This window comes from Zootoca vivipara, chromosome 13 (assembly GCF_965207765.1).
Source record: "Zootoca vivipara chromosome 13, rZooViv2.hap1.1, whole genome shotgun sequence".
Taxonomy (NCBI): Eukaryota; Metazoa; Chordata; class Lepidosauria; order Squamata; family Lacertidae; genus Zootoca; species Zootoca vivipara.
In genome coordinates this window covers 47,026,288-47,046,958 of record NC_142596.1, presented here as the reverse complement: position 1 = coordinate 47,046,958, position 20,671 = coordinate 47,026,288, and the positions used below count along the sequence as shown (strand labels likewise).

General features: G+C 48.1%; 1 protein-coding gene across 2 annotated transcripts in view; it reads right to left on the bottom strand.

Moving 5' to 3' along the window:
• The window catches only part of CACNA1H (calcium voltage-gated channel subunit alpha1 H), a 393,193-nt gene that overhangs the window by 45,290 nt on the left and 327,232 nt on the right, over window positions 1-20,671 (bottom strand). For both annotated transcript variants that reach the window (XM_060282381.2, XM_035130681.3), the window contains exons 15-21: window positions 18,086-18,176; window positions 16,770-16,978; window positions 13,993-14,430; window positions 12,814-12,914; window positions 11,323-11,446; window positions 8,403-8,471; window positions 6,730-6,914 (exon numbers count right to left, since the gene is read on the bottom strand). In XM_060282381.2, the coding sequence (XP_060138364.2) occupies window positions 6,730-6,914; window positions 8,403-8,471; window positions 11,323-11,446; window positions 12,814-12,914; window positions 13,993-14,430; window positions 16,770-16,978; window positions 18,086-18,176 (1,217 nt within the window). The remainder of the gene's footprint in view (window positions 1-6,729; window positions 6,915-8,402; window positions 8,472-11,322; window positions 11,447-12,813; window positions 12,915-13,992; window positions 14,431-16,769; window positions 16,979-18,085; window positions 18,177-20,671) is intronic.

Sequence of the window (20,671 nt, the reverse complement as noted above, 5' to 3'; positions counted from 1 at the left end):
GTATTTTTTGTGTTCTGTATGTTTCTAAAATGTTTTTTTAATTGTTTGAAAAAATCTTAATAAATATATTACAAAAAAAGAAGAAGGAAAAGAACAGTCCTGTCTTGATGTGGAACCGCAGACCTAAGCAGAGAGCAGACAAGAATTCCCCAAGCGGGTGATCTCCCTCCCTCCCCAGGCTTATGGCTCAATAGTTAACCAAAACACACATCTCCTTTTGCTCCACTTCAGACACTGGAAGGGTCATCTGATTTCAGCTCTTGCCAAGATGCTAAATTGCTGCTCGGTGGGATCGAGCGGGAAGCGTCAGCTCCGAGTTCCCAGAGCGTTCCGTGCTGTGGTTCAAATGCAAATCCTGCTCAGAGCCAATATGACTCCTCACCATAGCTGCCAAGTTATCCCTTTTTTAAAGGGATTTTCCATTATGCTGAATAGGCTTCCTCGCGAGAAAAGGGAAAACTTGGCAGCTATGCTCCTCACCTGCTATCTCCGCCGCCCCCACCCGCACTGCTCCATGGCTGACACGCCACATGCTGGGGTCATGTCTGCCCCTCCTGGAACAACTGTGAGGTTCTGCCATTTGACATGTCATTTAGATGACGGGGCCGTCGGCCCGATATGCGCCGTGCAAGCAAGGAGAAGGCGTTTATCGTGCGGGGCTGATAATGCTCAGCGCTCCAAACAAGTCCAACCTTTCTGCTTGCACGGGAAGGTTAATTGTATGGGTAGCGGTTGGAACCTGACCTGATTCAGGTTTCTCGGCAGGAACGTGCGCGCATCAAGCCGCAAAGAAGAGCATTTGCTCATTTGGGCAGGATTGCATTTGCACAGTTAAAGCTAGTGTGCTGGCTGCGCTCCTTCCTTGAGAATCTAACCTCAAGGTTAGAGTACTGCAATGCGTTATACGTAGGGGTGCCTCTGAAGACGGTTCGGAAACTTCAGCTGGTGCAGAATTCAGCGGCCAGGTTGCTCCCTGAAGCAAGACAGTTTGAGCATATTACACCGATCCTGGTCCGACTGCACTGGCTACAGATTAGTTTCCAGACCCAATTCAAAGTGTTGTTTTTTACCTATAAAGCCTTAAACGGCTCAGGACTGCAACACCTCAAGGCCTTTGGTTGATCCAATTTACACCCAATGCCTTTTTAAAATGTGTTTTTCTTTGGGGGGGGGGGGCTATTGGTTTTTGTTTTTTAATAGCTATTTTTGCATAGCTGCCAAGTTTCCCATTTTCCCCGGGAAATCCCCGTTTTCCCAGCTGTTTTTTTGTTTTTCCCTGGTTTATTCTGGCGCGACGGCCATTTTGGAACTGGGTGGAGCATGCTCAGAAGCGACTTTTGATGCTGCTCTGCCCAGTTCCAAAATGGCTGCAGTGCGACTTCTGGCGCGACGGCCATTTTGGAACTGGGCAAAGCAGCATCAAAAGTCACTTCTGAGCATGCTCCGCCCAGTTCCAAAATGGCGGCAGTGCTACTTCTGGTCTGCTATTTCTGGCCCAGTCCCTTATTTCTCTGACAGCAACTTGGCAGTATGATTTTGTGGTTATATATCTTGATTTTATTCTGTGAACTGCCCTGAGACCCCCAGGTATAGGGTGGTATATAAATTCTAATAATAATAATAATAATAATAATAATAATAATAATAATAATAATAATGTCTGATTTGGCCACAGTGATGCATGCCTTGGTTACATCCTGTTTGGATTACTGTAGCACACTCTACGTGGGGCTGCCTTGGAAAACCACTCAGAAACTTCAACTGGATCAAAGAGCTGCAGCCAAATTGTTGACCAAGGCTGGTTATATGGAGCATACACAACAGCCCCACTGGCTGCTTGTGGGCACAATTCAAAATGCTGATTATCTTCTATATATATAAAAAATGTAAACTGGGTATGTTCCTTCCTCTCCAATGTTCAACAAAACCGCTTGACTGATAGAGTTGAAATTTGGACACAAAGTCAAATGTAACTGCACGAGTGACACCATACCATTTTTAAAGACAGATGTCACACCTGTGCAACTTAAAACCCCCCAAAACCTGTGTTTCAGAACACACTGATCAGATCAAAGTGCATGCTGGGAAATAGAACAGAGAAGCAGCGTCTCCATTGGCTGCAGACAATCGGTGACATCACAAAATTCCACAGCAACCAACTGAAAACAGGCCTTTTGCAGCAACAAGGCCCAGCATTGCCCAGCCGGGAGAACTGACTAGGCTGCACCATTGCCCAGCCAGGAGAACTGACTAGGCCGCACCATTGCCCAGCCGGGAGAAATTTTTACAGAACACGCGTATTGGGGGGAATTATTGTGTGCAAAATGAAGGGGGACTCTGAAGGTGAGGGGACTCTGAAGGGAGACTCTGAAGGTCCATTTAACATAGAAAGGTCCATTTAACACAAAAAGCCACAGCAACGAGTGGCAGGGCCAGCTAGTGACATATAAAGCCGAAAGCTATGTGAAAAACCATATTCCCTCATATGAACCTGCCCAGGCTCTGAGGTCTTCAGGCCCTTCTCTCTGTCCCGCTACCCTCCCAGGCATGCTTGGTGGGGTCATGGGACAGGGTCTTTTCAGTGGCTGCTCCCAGACTCTAGAATTCCTTCCCTGGAGAAGCTAGACAGGCTCCCTCCTTGCTGCCCTTTTGCCATGTTCCAGCAAGACTTTCATGTTCCAGAAAGCTTTTGGGAACAGACTGTTTTTATTGAAAGATCTGGTGCTATACTGTTTTTATTGCAATTATCGGTACGGTTTTTACATGTTTTATATATCATTTTAATTCTATCAATATTCAATTGTTCTTTTAAATGTTCTATGTTTTCAGTGGTTCTTGTTTTTAATTGTAGGCTGCCCCATCAGGGGAGAAGACAGGGTATAAAAAATGTACTCAAATAAAAACCCATAGTTCTTCTAAGAAAGAATGCAAGAAGAGCTTGCGGGATCAGGCCAATGGCCAATTTAGTCCAGCATCCTGTTCTCACAGGGACCAACCAGATTCCCGAGGGAAACCTCCATGCAGGATTTGAACACAAGAGCAATCTCCCCTCCCGTGGTTCCTAGCGACTGTTATTCAGAAGCATTGCTGCCTCCATGTTTAGAGGCAGTGCTACGCCATTGTGGCTAGTAGCCATCGATACACCTCTCCATGAATTTGTCGAAGTCTCTTTCAAAGTCGGTGTCTGTTGCTGCCCTCCTGCGGGGGCCAGTTCCACAGATTAACAATGCACTGCATGAGGAAGTCTTGACTTCAATCTGTCCTGAATCTTTTAGTGTTCTAGTGTTTTGCGAGAGGGATAAAACCACTTCCGCATCCCAACGGAGGTGGTGTTGTGGGCGGGACCCTTCTGCACTCTTGCGATGGGGCTGGGAGTCCAGCCCCTCGCGTGCAGTGAGTTCCTGCCTACGTCACGCCCGGGCTGACCAATAAGGTTGGCTAGGGGGCAGGGCCTCACCCCCCCTTTAAACAGAGCGGAGGCGGGAACTCTGCCTCTTTGCCCGCTTCCCCCTCAGCTGTTCGGATGTTTGCTAGCATAGCAAGACCAGCTGGGGCCACCACCGCTTTGCTCCGTGCCACCTTGCCTCCTGCCTGTTTAGCCTTCGCTTGCCCCTTTCGGATCACCTACCCGCCCACCCTTTAGGCTAGGCTGACGCTGCTATGGACTTCGGTTGGTCGCCTTGGTTGGCCAGGGGGCCTGGTAGGACTTTTCCCACTTGGGCTAGCCAAGATGGTTTTTTCGCCTATCTCAAAGCAATTCGTCACAACTTTGGTTTGGCGGTTAGGCATTGGAAATTAGCATAAATTACGTCATCATCTGCCCAGAGAGTAGTGAAATATTCCGATAAAGGTGTTGGGGGCGGAGCTTGTCCTGAGCCTGCGGAGGTCAGGGCCTTAATGGCAGCCACAGAAAGCGGTTCCGGTAGATGTACACCACTGGGCTCCTTTCTGGTGGTTAACTTCTCACAGACTGCAACACACGGGTTGCAGTCAGATTTAGTGGTTAGGTTTCAATGCTTAAGCCAATACCGCTCAACATCCGTAACCAATAAAGTTGTGGCCTTTTCGCCCAATTAAAATCTATACAGTGTGTCTTGTGTCTTATTTCATGGGAAGGAGGGTCATTGCCACACAAAAGCTTATCTCTATCCACTTTCTCCATGCCATCCATAAATTGAAAAAATTCTATCATGTCCACCTTTTCTGCTTTAGAGGATAAACAATGAAGGAAGCAAGCTTCTTCTTCACAAAAGTTGCTCCAGAGCTGAGGCCAGCCTGGCTACTCTTTCCTCCCCAAAAGCACAGAGGAAAGCTGCCAGCCCGGTGTTGAACCCTAAGCATAAATCAACCTGCGTGACAAGCCTAGTGAAATAAATGGTGCTTTTCCTGACCTGACAGCTGTGCAGATGCTCTGCTCAAGACAGTTTGGAAATGATGGATGGGCCAGAATGTGCCAACCTGGCTTTTGGGAACGTGCTTTATACTGAGCGGGTGTTGTCTACACTGACTGGCAGCAGCTGCCCAGGGTTTCAGGCAGAGGACCATCCTCTGGAGTCTGGGATGGAGCCCGGGACTGGGAAAGCAGATCTTACACACCATGGAGCTACTGCTCTTGCCCAAAGATGCTGGAAGATGCCTTAAAGCAGGGGTGTCAAACTCAAATTCATCGGGGTCCGCATCAGCAGTTTGGTCACCCTCAAAGGGCCGGTTGTATCTGTAGGACTATGTGTACACTCTTTATTATCATAAATTATTGTCACTGCATTCAATTATTCCGATTTTTGTAATAATGTAAGTAATAACTAGCTCTGAAAGCGGAAACAGTCAGAATAATGGCAAGTAGATATTCAAATGTACAATTATTGTACAATTTATTGAAAAATGATTTTTGATAACTGCACTGGGTGGTGGAGGCTCGCTAGGATTTCATGCAGGACCTTTGCAGAGCTACTAGTACCTGGAGATGCTGGGGTCCTTCTGCATGCAGGACAGATGTTCTGCCAGTGAGCCACCACCCTTCACCAAAGGGACTGGCTGAGGTTGACTCACTGGAGCTGCTCTCCTGGTTCCAGGGTTTAAGGGCCAGAAGAGAGGGAGTGGGAGGGAGAGAGGAAGGAAGGAAAGAGGGGAGAGAAAGAAGAGTAGGAAATAAGGAAGGGAATAAAGAAGGAAAGAAAAAGAAAGAGGGAGAGAAGACGAAAAGGGAGAAAGAAGGAAGGAAGTAGAGGGAAAGAAAGAATAAGAATGAGGGAGAGGAAGAAAGATGGGAAGGAAGGAAGGAAGGAAGGAAGGAAGGAAGGAAGGAAGGAAGGAAGGAAGGAAGAAAGAAAGAAAGAAAAGAGGGAGCAGGAGGGAGAGAGGAAGGAAAGAGGTGAGAGAAAGAAGAGTAGGAAAGAAGGAATAAAGAAGGAAAGAAAAAGAAAGAGGGAGAGAAGACAGAGATAAAGAAAGGAGGAAGGAGAGGGAAAGAAAGAATATGAAAGAGGGAGAGGAAGAAAGAAAGGGAAGGGGGGTCGCCGCCTTGATTGCGGGCCACATGACGAGGGCCACATGACGAGGTCTGGCGGGCCGGATTTGGCCCCCGGGCCTTGTGTTTGACACCCGTGCCTTAAAGCAAGCCAGACCTTGGGGTCCACTGAGTCCAGTTTGTCTGCTCTCCAGAGTTTCAGGCAGGGCAGATGCCCAGCCCGAACCGAGAGATGCTGAACCTGGGACTACCTGGATGGAAAGCGGATGCTCTGACCCTCAGGTACAGACCCAAACAATGCCTTGATGGGCTTCCGGTCCTCCAAAAGAGAAGTAGTCTATCTGGTGCTGTTGGACACAAACACCCATTGTCCCTGACCTCTGGCCATGCTGGCAGGGCCTGCAGGGAGCCACAGTCTAAGACAGGGGTCGGCAAGGCTTACTGACCATGGGCTGGATCACTCCCACGGAGATCGTCCGTGGGCTGGACCGGCACAGTACGACGCCGGAAACTGCATCTGTGCATGTCTGTGGCGCTGAAAATCGCTTCTGCGCATGCCCAGACACTGAAAAGCATGCCTGTGCAGAAGCGTTTTTCGGCGTCTGGGTATGCGCAGAAGCAATTTCCGATATCTGCGTGCATGCAGACATGATTTTCCGGCGTCGCTCGGCGAGTCCCTTCACCGCACTGTGCTGGTTTAGCACAGCACATGGGGAATCGGCGAGTGGGTGGCTCAGTTTGGGGGATGGCTTGTGGGCCGGTAAAACGGTCTTCATGGGCTGGATCCCACCCATGGGCCGCACGTTGCCAACCCCTGGTCTAAGAGCGCCATGTTGGCTCCCCTTGTGCTTAGGACCCCCCCCCTCGAAAACCACACTAGGCGTAATCCACATGTCCCAAGATTGGTCTCCCCATTTTCTTCTTATTGAAAGGCACTCTTGGTGTGGGGCTGCAAACTCCATTCGCAAGCCTCCGTGTTCAGAGGCAGTCTACTACACAAAAAACAGTTGCTGGGGATCATGTCCCGAGAGCAGGCTTCCTGGATGTTCACTTAGATGGGCTTCTGGACCATCCAGGATTAACTCTTCTCATTTTCTTAAATTTGCTTGCAATGCTGGGAGAGGAAGTGTCTAACCTTTTCTCCCTGGGGCAATGCTTGAGATCAAAACAGCCCTTTCAACACACTGATTTCCCCATTCTCTTCATGAGTGGGAAATCAGGTAGCCCTAACGGGTGCTTCTGCAGAGGGGAAAGAAAAATACCGTAAGGGTCTTAAAGTACGCAGCAGCCGAAGTACGCGAAGGATCCCCAAGATCTTAGCCCCGCCTGCCGACGCCATGGAAACGATGATGTCGATGATAGACACGAAAACGAGGATTCCGTCCAGGACGTTCCAGCTGCTCTGGAGATAGGTGTTTTCCCCGGAGAAAAAGCCAAGGGCCACGACCTGAAGGCAGAGAAGATGGTGAGGATTAAGAAGCCGAAACAATAGCTTGGCTGATCCTCCCGTTATACAGAATCTTGGTTCACCGGAAGCTTTCTGATACCGACTCCCTTTGAGCAAATGGGGCACTGCCCTAACATCCTCAGTCTAACCTCAACCAGACCTTGCATGCCTACATTCTTCTTCCCAACCCATCCAGGTGACAGGATCAGGCCAGCAGTAAATCACACTGCGCACGTTGGAGAAAGCTCTTCATTAGCAAGAACGGGATCTGCACAGACCTGGAGAAGTGTCAGGTCCAATGAGCACAGCAGCTCATCATCCCTGGTAGGTCTTGACCCATGGATCTGCTGCCGAGACTGAAAATCCCAGCCTCCCCACAGCCATCTAAGTTCCCTCCTCTCCAGGGTCCCCCCCCAAGCAATCAGAGACTGTGCCTGTGTGAAGCCAACCCTCTCCTCTGCCATTTTCATGCCTCTTCTGGTTCTGGGAGACAAGCGGGGAGGGGAGATTGTTACAGCAGGAGGGGGAGATACTTGTGGCTCTTTGCCAGCCAGACTCATCTCTTGGCCTCCCTCCTCTCCTGCTTCTGCCTTTTCTCTGCCACAGATTCCCCCCGCTCACTGAGCGCTGTTACCTTCCAACATCTCATCTTCCCAGTCTTCTCCCTTTCTGACCACTCATTGTCTTCCCACCAGCAATCCCCAGTGGTAGACTAAGATGTTAGATTCCTTCCTTACAAACTGATAACACTTTACAGAGGAAAACTGAACGGAACAGAGTATAATTTGAGGAGGAAGGAATAGAGAGGGTTTTCTTTCTTTCTTAGCTTCAGCCTTATACAGGACAGGAAGACATTCAGCTCAATATACACAGGGGAAACTCCCTAAGGTCCACATAGCCAATTGGACCATGTGCTACCTCAGCAAAGATAATGTCATTATGTTTGGTTGCTAAGCAACAGCAGCACCCCTCTTTTTTTTAAATTGCAACATAATGACCATTACTAACAAAGGTAATAGATTTCATGACTATGAAACTTCAGACTGTAGGGAGCTAAAATTTTTGAAGGCCCCCCTCATGCATCAAGCATCACTCTCACTTGACTGGAATAGCGCAGATGGTAGAGCATGACTCTTAATTTCATGTTGTGAGTTCGAGCCCCACGTTGGGCAAAATATTCCTCTATTGCAGGGGGTTGGACTAGATGACCATTGTGGTACCCTCCAACTCAACAGTTCTATGATCTTTTGTGCTAGATTATGCCCTGCAGATTATGCCCTCTTTACCACAAGGCAGCATATTTACCAGAACTATGAAATCTCTCTTCATAGGCTAAAGTGGTGCACACTACAATTCTACCATCTCAGTCAACCATCCCATTCTGCATAATGGGTACATTGGTTTTCACTGTACACACATATAGTGGAAATAAGACCAGGACCAAGCTCTGATGGCTTCCTTTCTGCATGCCTTCTGGTTCAGCTTTACCTTGACCATCATCTCGGCGACAAAGATGGCAGTGAAAATATAGTTGGAGACGCTCAAGAATATCCGCTCCTGTAAAAATAATAATAATGGAGGGAGGGAGAAAAGGTATGAGCGAGTGGGCAGACTGCTCAATCCACAATGCCATGTGGTTACCCTCAGGGCGGATATATATACAGTGGTACCTCGGTTCTTGAACATAATCTGTTCCAGAAGACCATTCGACTTCCAAAATGTTCAAAAACTAAGGCGCAAAGGGCTGGCTGCAAGTTCAATGGAAAAAATAGAAAAACATCCAATGGAAGCTATTTGACTTCCAAGGTGCATTAAAAAACGGAAGCATTTACTTCTGGGTTTTTGGTGTTTGGGTTACAAAGTGTTCAGCTTCCGAGACACTCGAAAACCCGAGGTGTCTGTGTGTGTGTTTGTGTGTCACTTGATTGTAGAAAACCCCCTCAAAGTGGTTTAAAAAGAAGACAAAACTATAAAGTTGTTGATAAGAGCAATGAACAACACTAATTTAAGACTTTCAAAAAGGTAAAACAAGAGTAGGATAAAAACAGATGAAAATTTGCATCATCATTCTAAACTTTTTTTGGTGAGGGAAACCCAAGTATGACAGGCTTCCACGGCTTCTGATTGGCTACAGGAGGTTCCTGCAGCCAATCAGAAGCCACACTTTGGTTTTCAAACATTTTGGAAGTCAAACGGACGTCCGGAATGGATTCTGTTTGACTTCCAAGGTATGACTGTAGAGATCTTTCTCCATCTGCATCTGTGTTGGATTTGTTTTTAGACATTTTGGTTGTTTTATCCAGTGCTCCCCCCCCCAAATGTTTAGGGGTACTCTCATTTTGACTCAAGAAAATCACCATTTTATAGTTCAAATCGGGGAAAATAAATACAGTAAATGGACAAAAGTACAAAGATTCACAAAATGTGTAGGGGTATGCGTTCCCCTGCGTCCCCCCCCCAGAAAAAAAGCACTGTATATATATTTCTACATCACTTGATTGTAGAAAAAAAGTGGTTTACAGAGAAGAGAAAACAATAAAGTTATTATTAAGAGCAATGAACAACACTAAGTCAAGACTTTCAAAAAGGTAAAACAATAGTAGACTGAAAACAGATTGAAACTTGAATCCACATTCTAAACTTTTTTTGTGTGTGAGGGGAATGAAGTTTCGATGAATTCAGTTGGACTTCCTTTGTTTTAGGAAATTCTGCATAGGACTGAAGCTTTAGCCTACTTAAGAAACAAAACAAACTTTGCATAATGTAGTCACAGGGAAGGACAAATACATAGTTTATTTAAGGATTGTTTTTAAATCCTGCTTTTCAGCTTTAAAAAAAACAACCCCCTTTTTTTTTGCTGAGTCCAGGCTTACAAAAGGCATGATGTGAAAGGGAAAAAATGGATGGGGAGAGAGGAGGGCAGCCTGAACAATTCCTTCAGCAGCAGCAGAACACGGCTGCTACATTCTGCCTCCGTGAGTGGTCGAGACGCCACATTTTATGCTAGCTGCAGCTTCCAGACCAACCTCAAGGGCAGCCCTGCAAAGAGCACATTGCAGTAGTCTATCCTGTAGGGTGCCAGAGCACAGGCCTTCTTCCCAGTCCTTGAACTATGCCTCTTGCTTGGCCAGACAGAGGATGGAGAGATACATGTGTGGATGAGTGTGGAGAGAACTCTGGCTTTTGAGAGGCTGGGATGTAGCCTACGGTACAGATAAGAATTAGCCACACCCTGGCTTTCCCTCCCCTACTGGCTCCCCTTCTGCATCTGGCCCAACCCACATCTGGCACGGCCTCAGAAGGCTTCCTATGAGGGAGGGCTGAAGAAGCTTCACCCATATTTTCCAGGGATATCACTGATTTGGAGAAGCCGTGCCGGTTTCTGATTTGATCCCCGAATGTCTCACTTTTTCCTTGGGATGACCCTATTTTCATTGGAGAAATGTTGGAGGGAATGGAGTTATCTGACTCCCGAGCTGTCTGAAGGCAGTCTTGTATAGTTGTGTGTTTCTTTTATAAAAAAATTCAATGTTTTATGATGTTTTTACATATGTTGGAAGCTGCCCAGAGTGGCTGGGGCAACCCAGTAAGATGTGTGGGATATAAATAGTAAAATTATCTTTATGGAATGGGACGCCCCTATTTTCATTGGAGAAATGTCGGAGGGTGTGCATGGGTGGGTGGGGGATCATGGTGCTCCTATGTTTTTGGGCTCCAACTCCCATCGTTCCCAGCCAGCATGACCCAATGCAATCCAACACCAAAAGAACCTAGGTCACGTACAGTTCAAGCATAAACCACAAAAAAAACGCAACCTGCTGAGAAAATTACATACAATATATGTGGATCCTAAGGTTGTAAACCTTAGAAATACTTGTGGTATTCCTGGTTATAATCTTATGTTGGTATGTATTTATAATATCGAATAGATCATTTTGTTATATGAATGTATAAGAAGAGGTTTTCATTCGCATCTTTTTACATCACTTAGGCCTCAAGCGGCTGAAGAAGCCAAAAGGCCAAACAGGTTGTTTTTATTCCGGAAAACCTTGTTCTGCTTGCATCTACTTATGTGACTTCGCACTTCATGGGATCCGCATATATTGGGTCCTTTTTGAACATTTGTTGTATTACTTTATTTGGACTTACATGACAGAGCGGTTGAGTGCCACTGCTATTTACTACATTGTTTACCCCTAGGTGGAGATAAATTAGACATTATATGTAATTTTCTCAGCAGGTTGCGTTTTTTGTAGCATGACCCAATGGTCAGGGATGATGGGAGTTGTAGTCTTGGGCAGCCACATGACCCTTCTCCCTGCTTTCTCCTTCCGCTTAAAGTTTTCAGGCTGCAAAGCGCTTTTTAGCATCTGATCTCCCAGCAATGGGGGCACTTTCTGGAGCTCACCATGCTGTTGGGGTCAATATCCGGCCTCTCCAACGCGATGGTGATGCAGTTGAGGAAGATGAAGACGAGAACGATGTGGTCGAACATCTTGTGCGCGATGACCTTCTGGCAGTTGGCCCGAAGCCTTGAAGACGAGAGCACAGCTGCTTACCACTCTGATGCCGCTCCTGAAATCCCTCCGCTGGCTCGCGGATCTCGTCCCTCATCATTTCTCTGCGCTTGCTTGTCCCAATACACCCTCGCCCATGGCCCTCATTCCATCACTCAGAATCTATGCTTTTCTCCCTCACCGCCCCTTATAACCGGAACCTACTCTGTCATGTCCTACAGATCTCCTGTTCCCTTCAGAGACATTCTCCCTTGCTGCCCCTAGGCCTGGAACTGAGCCCCTATGGGGTTGTCCACCCTTCTGTTTGTCCTGCGCAGGGTTGTGCAAAGCTAGTAATAACTCCAGGCTAGGTGGGAAGCGTAGGCTCCACTTTAATAATCTTTACCAAAGGGTGCCCCTTTGCCTCTAACAGAGAGACACAGAGTAGGCCCATGCCAGTGCTAAACTATGGAACTCCCTCTCACAAGAAGTAGGGATGGCCACCAATTCCGATGGCTTTTTAAAGCTATGTAAAACTAGCAGCTGTCGGGAAAACACCTGAATCCCAAGCGGCAAGATTTCTAAACATTGCAATTTCCCTTGGGAAATTCGCAACTGCTTCCTGATTCCCCCCTCTCGCCTGATTTTATGTATTTTACATACTGTATCCCAAATGGCCTCTGTCCTGTATACCTGAAGGAGCGCCGCCACCCCCATCATTCTGCCTGGACACTGAGGTCCAGCTCTGAGGACCTTCTGGCGGTTCCCTCACTGTGAGAAGGGAAGCTACAGGGAACCAGGCAGAGGGCCTTCTCGGTAGTGGCACCTGCCCTGTGGAACACCCTCCTATCAGATGTCAAAGGAAATAAACAGCTACCTGATTTTTAGAAGACACCTGAAGGCAGCCCTGTTTAGGGAAGTTTTTAATGTTTGATGTTTTATCGTATTTTTATTTTTATAATTATTATTCTGTTGGGAGACGGCCAGAATGGCTGGGGAAACCCAGCCAGATGGGCGGGCAATAAATAAACAAATAAACAAATAAACAAATAAGCAAATAAGTAAATAAATATCCGGTCACTGAAGTCTAAATAAATCATATACCCCTTTTCTACTAATGTAGTCATTTTGCTTAGATAACCTATGGTCGCCTTTTGTCCCCCCCTGCCTTTTAATGAACTTACATATTTTAATACTATGTACCTTTTATATTGGGTTAGCCATTGGTAGTTAGAGCAGACTCGATGGAATTAATGAAGGTGACTAACTTAGGTCCACCAATTTCAATGAACCTAATGGGGATTGTGTCTGATTATGGTTGGTTGACTGTAAATAAGTTATATTTGGATTTGGATTAGGGCGAGGAGGAGAGGATTCTCCCATCCCTGCTGAGGCGCTCTTACCGATTCTGAGGTGAAAACAAATAGAGTGACCAGTCCTCATGAGTCTTGCACCACTCTGGCTTGTAGGGCTCCAGGGCCTTATGAATCCTGTAGCAGTAACTCTGGATGGAAGACAAGACTTTTATTATATCCTTCCTTTGAGCGGCCTGGAGCTCTTTGGAGGAACGGCAGGAGAATGAGAAAATAAGGCATTCCCCAACCTTTCACATTTGACGCCCAATTTCTTGAGCGAAGGGTGCCAGCTGCCAGCCGAGCTGGGCATTGGCTGAAAGCCCTAGGGGCTCAGAAGGATCCCTTCACCGACCTGATCCAGTTGAATAGCTCATCTCCATGCCTCCCGCCTGGCCCCCACATGGCTATTTTGGTGAGGGTCTTGAATATATGAAAACCAGGCTATGGATCTATGAAGTCTACAGATCTATAATGTCTATATCAGGGTGGTCCAACTCTTCATATCAAGTGGGCTGTGACACTACTTTGACATGGAGGAAAAGGTAAAGGTAAAGGACCCCTGGAAAATTAGGTCCAGACAAAGGCGACTAGGAAGTGCGGTGCTCATCTCGCTTTCAGGCCGAGGGAGCCGGCATTTGTCCACAGACAGCTTTCCGGGTCATGTGGCCAGCAGGACTAAACCACTTCTAGCGCAATGGAACACCGTGATGGAAACCAGAGTGCATGGAAACACCGTTTACCTTCCTGCTGCACTGGTGTGCTTTCAAACTGCTAGGTTGGCAGAAGCTGGGACAGAGCAACGGGAGCTCACCCCGTCGCAGGGATTCAAACCGCAGACCTTCTGATCAGCAAGCCCAAGAGGCTCAGTGGTTTAGACATGGAACCCATGGGCTGCACACTGCCTTGTTACATGGAGGGGGATTGGCAAGGCCAGATCCTGATTAGCTTCTACAAATGTGGTAGCAGTTTTATTGCTGCACCACTGGGGTATGAATGAAATAAGCCAGCCATTCTCATCCCCAGATGTTGTTGGACTACAGCTCCCATCATCCATAGCTGGCAGGACCAGTGGTCAAGGATGTTAGGATTTGTAGTCCAACAACCTTTGGGGACCCCAGGTTGAGAAAGGCGGCAGTAAGTAAATAATAAGATAGACACCCCCTGTGTACATTAAGGGCCACTGGCGAGGAAGGAGGTCCCGCCTTCCGTTCGCCGGTTCTGACTTACGTCCTCCATGTCGTCATCGTAGTCGAGCGTGTCGTCCTTGTGCCCATCCACGTGCAGGTAGAACTCGCTGGGCACGTGGAGCATCTTGCCATTGCAGTCCGGGTACTCGGCGGGCAGCATTGCCACGGGGCTGACGCTCAAGGGGTGGTGGCGCACCCCGGGGACCTGGAGGAGTTCGGGCATCTCCAGGGCGCCTCTGCAGTCCAGAGACTCCGCCCGGCGGTGCAAGGGGGGCCGGCTGACAGCGCTGAGCTTGGCATCCTCTGCCTCGTCGTCGGTGCTGCCTTTCCCTTCCCCCGAGAGCAGGGACTCGCGCTCGCCACACTGGCTCTTCTTCTTCAGGCTGGGCGCTCGCCCGAGGCTGTTCCAGCTGGACCGGCGGCTGCCCCAGTTGCTGCTGGTGCCCCAGTTGGCACAGGGCGAGCTGCGGAGGCTGGACTGAGAGAGGGCGGGGAGCAGGTCAGAGCTGCCAGGAGAAAGGGCTGGGGAGCCTGGCATCCCAGCACCCATCAGCCCCTGCTAGCATGGACGGCCCCCAGGGATTATGTGTGTCCGGAGATAGATTGAGAGCCACAGTTTCCCCACCCCCGGCCAGAAGAAGGCAAGCAACCCAGGGCAAGTCAGGGCAGGGGATGCCATCATGGCAAGGAGCCAACGACAACCTGGCTGTGAGCCATGGGCGATGATAAGGCTATTCCATGGAGGGAAAGGTTGTTTTGGGCCACTAGTCATGATGGCAATGGTCCACCTCTGAAGGCCAGCTTCTGGGCGTGACAACTGGGAAGAGTGCTGTTGTGCTCAGGCTTGCTCCTTGGCCACATCCTGTGGAAACAGGGTGGAAGGAAGAAATTAAGAACAGGCTGCAGGATCAGGCCAGTGGCCCATCCAGTCCAGTGTCCTGTTCTCACAGTGGCCAACCGGATGTCTCTTTTGGGAAACCTGCAAAGCAGGACCGGAGCACAAGAGCCCTCTCCTCTTCTGTGGTTTGCAGCAGCTGGTTTTTCAGAAGCATTGTTGCCTGCAACTGTCGGGGCAGAACATAAACATCAGGGTTAATAGTTACAGGTAGGTAGCCGTGTTGGTCTGACGTAGTCGAAACAAAATAAAAAAATTCCTTCCAGCAGCACCTTAGAGACCAACTAAATTTGTCATAGGTATGAGCTTTCGTGTGCATGCAGACTTGTGTATCTGAAGAAGTGTGCATGCACACGAAAGCTCATACCTATGACAAACTTAGTTCGTCTCTAAGGTGCTGCTGGAAGGATTTTTTTTATTTTGTTTCGATAAGGGTTAATAGCCATTCAAAGATGTGCCCTCCATAAGTCTGGCTTACTAAACCCTACAGTTAGTTGGCTTACCAACAACAGGGTGTCTGCGCTTTTGTGAATGGCTGCCGTTAATGAGGCAGTGGTGTAGTTTTCTGCTTTTCCGTTCCCCCTGACTTCCCTGTTTGCAACCTCCCCACCTGCTGAGTTCTACAAGGGCAAGAGCATATTGCACCGATCCTGGCCTGACACCGCACTGGCTACCAATGAGCATCCGGGCCCAATTCAAAGTGCTGGTTTTGACCTTTAAAGCCTTAAACAGCTCGGGAATGACCACAATACCTCAAAGACCACCTCTCCCCATATGAACTGACCCAGATCCTGCAATCATCCTCTGAAGCCCTTCTTTGTGTGCCTCCTCCATGTAAGGTCCAGGGGATGGCAACGCAAGAACAGGCCTTCTCTGTGGTGGCTCCCTGTTGTGGAATGCTCTCCCCAGGGAGTCTCACCTGGTGCCTTTACGATACATCTTTAGGCGCCATGCAAAAACGTTCCTCTTCAACCAGGCCTTTGGCTGACTGATATCCTATAGCCTTTTAACTTACCTTCCAAGTCCCGGACTGCAGAATCCGGGACCGGCAGCCGTGTGACAGCGGAAGTTGCGTCGACGTAACTTCCGGTGTCGCTTTGCCCTTCTATGGGCACAAAAAATGGCCGCCGCCGGCTTCAAAAGTAGCTTCTACGCATGACCGGAAGTACGTCGACGCGACTTCCGGTGTCGGTGTCGGCGGCGGGCATTTTTGGTGCCCGTAGACGGGCAGGGCGACACCGGATGTTGCATCGACACACTTCCGGTCATGCGTAGAAGCTACTTTTGAAGCCGGCGGCGGCCATTTTTTGTGCCCATAGAAGGGCAAATCAGAAAAAAATGGCTGCCGGCAGGAGAAAATAACGGAGAAAAACGGGAGACGAAGTGATACGGGGGACCACCGGGAAAAGGTAAGTAAAAACGGGGGTTTCCCAGGGAAAACGGGGTACTTGGCAGCTATGTTTTAAACATGTCTTTGGGAAGGGGACGTATTGTTTTGCTTTTAATTATCTCCTTGTGTTTTATTTTATTCTGTGAGCTTGGTGGGGCAGTGCCCCATTTGCCATAAAGGACCTGCCTCCACTGGGTAAAATTTACATTCATTGCTCCGCCCACTTTTGCCTCTGCCTCCCCCCACTTGCATGCAGCCCCTGGACAGCTGCCCAGAAGGGAATTGGGCCCCTGGGCTGAAAAACGTTCCCCACCATGGGAGTAGCTCTGTTCTGTGTCACCATCCAGCAAACCTCCCTCCACAGGTGAGAAGGCACCCCCTTGCCAATCTCTGCGCCCAGATTGGTGGATATGAGGAGAGGCAATCCATCAAAAGATGGGGGTCCCAAGTACTTTGTGTGCCCAATTGCAAAGCAGCCTTCACCCGCCCTGCTCTGCCCAAATGCCAGCTACCAGCAACACTTGTAAAATACCATGGACTTTTGGTCGAAGCTCAGCGGGTCGATCGAGGCGTTGCTCCCTCTTCTGGAGTCCGCAAAGGGGTAGACGGCATCCATGTGCGGGGAACACTTTGGGGTGGGCATGGGCGTGGCAGCAGTGCGCATGATGATCGGAGGGGGCATGCTCCCCTTGCCCTCCAGGTGGCCATTGGGGGTGACGGCGAGAGAGTACATCTTCAGCTCTGGAAGATGGAAAAGCTCTTGTCAAGGGCATGGTCAGAGCAACCAAATTCTCAGCAGCTGCCTCGGTATGACGGTCACCGGGGATGTGCAATGCTATTCTGACTTATAGCTGGATACTTGAAGCACATGGACCGAAAGCAGCACTGAAAACTTTCTCAATTGGATTGCCCCACCCTAAAAGAGAACATCTAGGATCTAGACCAGTGTTTCTCAACCAGTGTGCCTCCAGATGTTTTGGGACTACAACTCCCATCATCCCTAGCTAGCAAGACCAGTGGTCAGGAATGATGGGAGTTGTAGTCCCAAAACATCTAGAGGCACACTGGTTGAGAAACACTGATCTAGACATCATGAAGATCTGACGTTCTTTTCCTCGCAGAGTGCCTTCCCCCAATGACAGCTAATGCCTTCTCCAGCAATCAATGACAGAAGCAAACAGGCTCCCATTTCCCAACGGATCTGTAATTTGAATCAGCTGGAGAACAGAACTCATAATGTCCTGAAATGTCCTTTTTAGGACTTTTAATTTTTCATTGCTTTATCGGCTGCTTGGTTTCGTGATACACAATCACACTTTGTCCGTACAGTGGAACCTCAGTCGTCGAACGTAATCCGTTCCGGAAGACCGTTCGACTTCCGAAACGTTTGACAACCGAGGCGCAATTGCCGGTCAGCAAAATCCATTGAAAAAATGGAGAAACGAGCCTCGGAAGCCGTTCAACTCCTGAGGTGCGTTCGAAAATGGAAGCATTCCCTTCTGGGTGGTCGGCATTTGAAAGCTGAAACGTTTGACTTCCAAAGTGTTTGACAACTGAGGTTCCACTCTATCTCATTTTTTGGAATTTTAAAATTGAATGTTATTGTATTTATATTGTTTTTACATAAACCATGTAGAGGATTTTTATGACAGTGAAAGGTAGAAGTCTGGGGTGGGGATTTTCATAAAAAGCTGATAGGGAAACCCCCTGGGGTGTTTGTAAGTTAGAAGGCAGGCAGCTGAGCAGGGGGCTGGCTGGCTGAGCGCACACTCGTTTCGGTTGGGCAGTACCTCGATCACCGCAATGGACTTGTAGGTGCCCCACCATGGGAACGGCATCCCAGCTTACCAGAAGCACGGAGTTCCTTCAGCTTCTCAAGCTCTTCCTCAAAGTTGATGGATGTCTTGTCCTCATCGGTGTCGGATCTGTTGGCATCACCCTGTCGGAGGGAAAGATGGGTGGGTGAAGAGAAACCGAATTAATTTGCAATGCTGAACTCAGCAGTGGCTGGCACCTAGAAGAGACTGCTAGGATGCAAGGCAGGAGGCCAACAGCAGGTGGAGCAAGCGTCCATGAAAGGTCAGAGCCAGAGCCATAGGTGCCATCTCGCGTCAAAGATTGTGGGTGCCCACAACGAAGGGTTTCGACATTGCCCATTGACTTTGTAGGGGCCCTTTGGAGTTGGCTCCAGTGGTCAGAGCCAATTGCAGGCAGGTCCAACTGATTCGAGTTTCATCTCCATCCTCCTTTCTACAAGGGCAACTTTGAGATGGAAGAGGAGGAGGAAGCTGACAGCCGAGATGGCTGAGATGGCTCAGACGGGGAATGTGGTCACTGGACTAAGCACAGTTCCCCACCACCCTGTTTTGGGTTCTGCATTTAATGGCCTTGCAGCGCCCCCTTTAGTTGGCTGTGTGCATGACTTCAGTTCTTCCGAAGGTCAGCATAAAGCATTTTCTTCTACCTGTCCATGCAGCCACTCCATAGAGGTGATTGTGTGTGTGTGTGTGTGTGTGTGTGTGTGAGAGAGAGAGAGAGAGAGAGAGAGAGCGAGAGAGAGAGAGAGAGAGAGAATACTCTGAGCATGCACACTTTTGGATGGTAAACTCACTTAAATCATAGAGCAAGTGGGGGCTACAGGAAGAAGCGATTCGCCTATGAAGAAAGGTTGCAGGGTTTGGAGGTTTTTAGTTTAAGTAAGAGGCAACATGGTGGAAGTTTATAAAACTAAGCATGTCATGGGGAAGAAGGATCGAGAAAAGTTTTTCTCGCTGACTGGAACTCATGGACATCCGGCGAAACTGAACGTTAGAAGAATCGAGACAAATAAAATAAAGGATTCCTTCATGCAGAGCGCAGTTCATCCAGTAGGATCCCCTTGTGTTCTGAAGAAGAGGGGATTTGCTTCCGCTAGCCTGGGACTAAACACTTTCTTGGGATCAAGCACCACTTTGTTGCTAGAAAGGATAATATATACATTTTTCTAAATGTCAAAGCAGTAAGATGAGCTTCTGTTACCAGGCAGTGCCCTGCCAGCAGCCTCCTGACTAGAAAACATTTCTAAGAATAATCCTCCAACATTGGAAAGGCCAAGCATGAAAAACTGGATAGAAGAACTCCTGCAACCAGCAAGCCATGAGAAAACCCTGCTCTATAAACTGCATGAAAATACCAGCTTCCAAGAGATTTGGAGCGCATTTTTGGAACTCTCCATGTCACGCAATGCACACAACTAGGAGAACTGGGAGGCTCAACACTGGGATAGAAATGTCTCCATCTTAAGCGTTTTTAATCTGCGACGTGAGCCGAGCCTGGACTCTCATTTCTCCTAAACCTTATCGGAGAGGGTGAACCTGGACGCTGCGTTACACACCAAACTACTAGACGTCAGAAACCAAAATGCTGTAACAACAAAAACAACAACAAAGGGGTCAAGGACTTTAAAAGAGGATTAGACAAATTCATGGATGAGAAGGCCCATGGGGACTCCGCTCTGCCTCCACTGTTGGGGGGGGGGGAATGCTTCTGAAAACCAGTTGCTGGAAGACACAGGAGGGGAGTCTTGTGTTCGGATCCTGCTGGCAGGTTTTCCACAGGCATCTGGTTGGCTGCTGTGAGAACAGGATGCTGGATTAGATGGGCCATTGGCCTGACCCAAGAAGCTCATCTTATGTTTTATGAAGGCCAGAAGGAAGGAGGGGAGCTAGGAGGTGGCGGGGGGGGGATCAGCCAGTGGCTTTTTTGGGGGGGGGGGTCAACTGTGCTAAATGTGCAATCTGTACTTGAGCTCTTTTGTAACGTTTTATTTTGAAATATTTTAAGACAATATTTGAGTTCCCTGTTAATTACGTTGCTCCGAACTTGTACTTTATAATTTCACTTCCTCCAGTAAACTTTTTATTCTGGCTTGTTTCATTTGATGTTTTAATGTGGGTTGTAAACCGCTTTGAGATCCCCCACCCCTTAAAAATATACGGCGTGGTAGAAATGAAAAGAAAAATAATAATGAATAATAATCATGTTCAACCAAAATCTGCTTCGTTGCCGCCGATCAGTTTCAGACCCCTCGCCCTGGTTATGAAATTTAGATTCAAGGGACGGAACACACAGAATATACATGCAGAATTCAACTTGTTCAATCTTCCTTCTGAATGAAGCTAAAGGAAGAGGGAGAACAGATGGCTTTGGTACTTTTTTCCTGGAAATCTTTTGTACTACCAAATGAATAATTCAGGTTTTTTTTAAAGGGAAAAAAAACTTTTATGTACATTTAAATCACAGCCTGTAACAGCTCCAATAGGAGCCATTAGTCGCCAGCAACAAAACACATCCCCCTTTTCCCTTTCTTTCTGGGTCTATAATTACATATTTATGGAGAACGTCACACAAGGCTGCCAATTCCCAGCTTTGTATATGCACACCATTAACACAGAC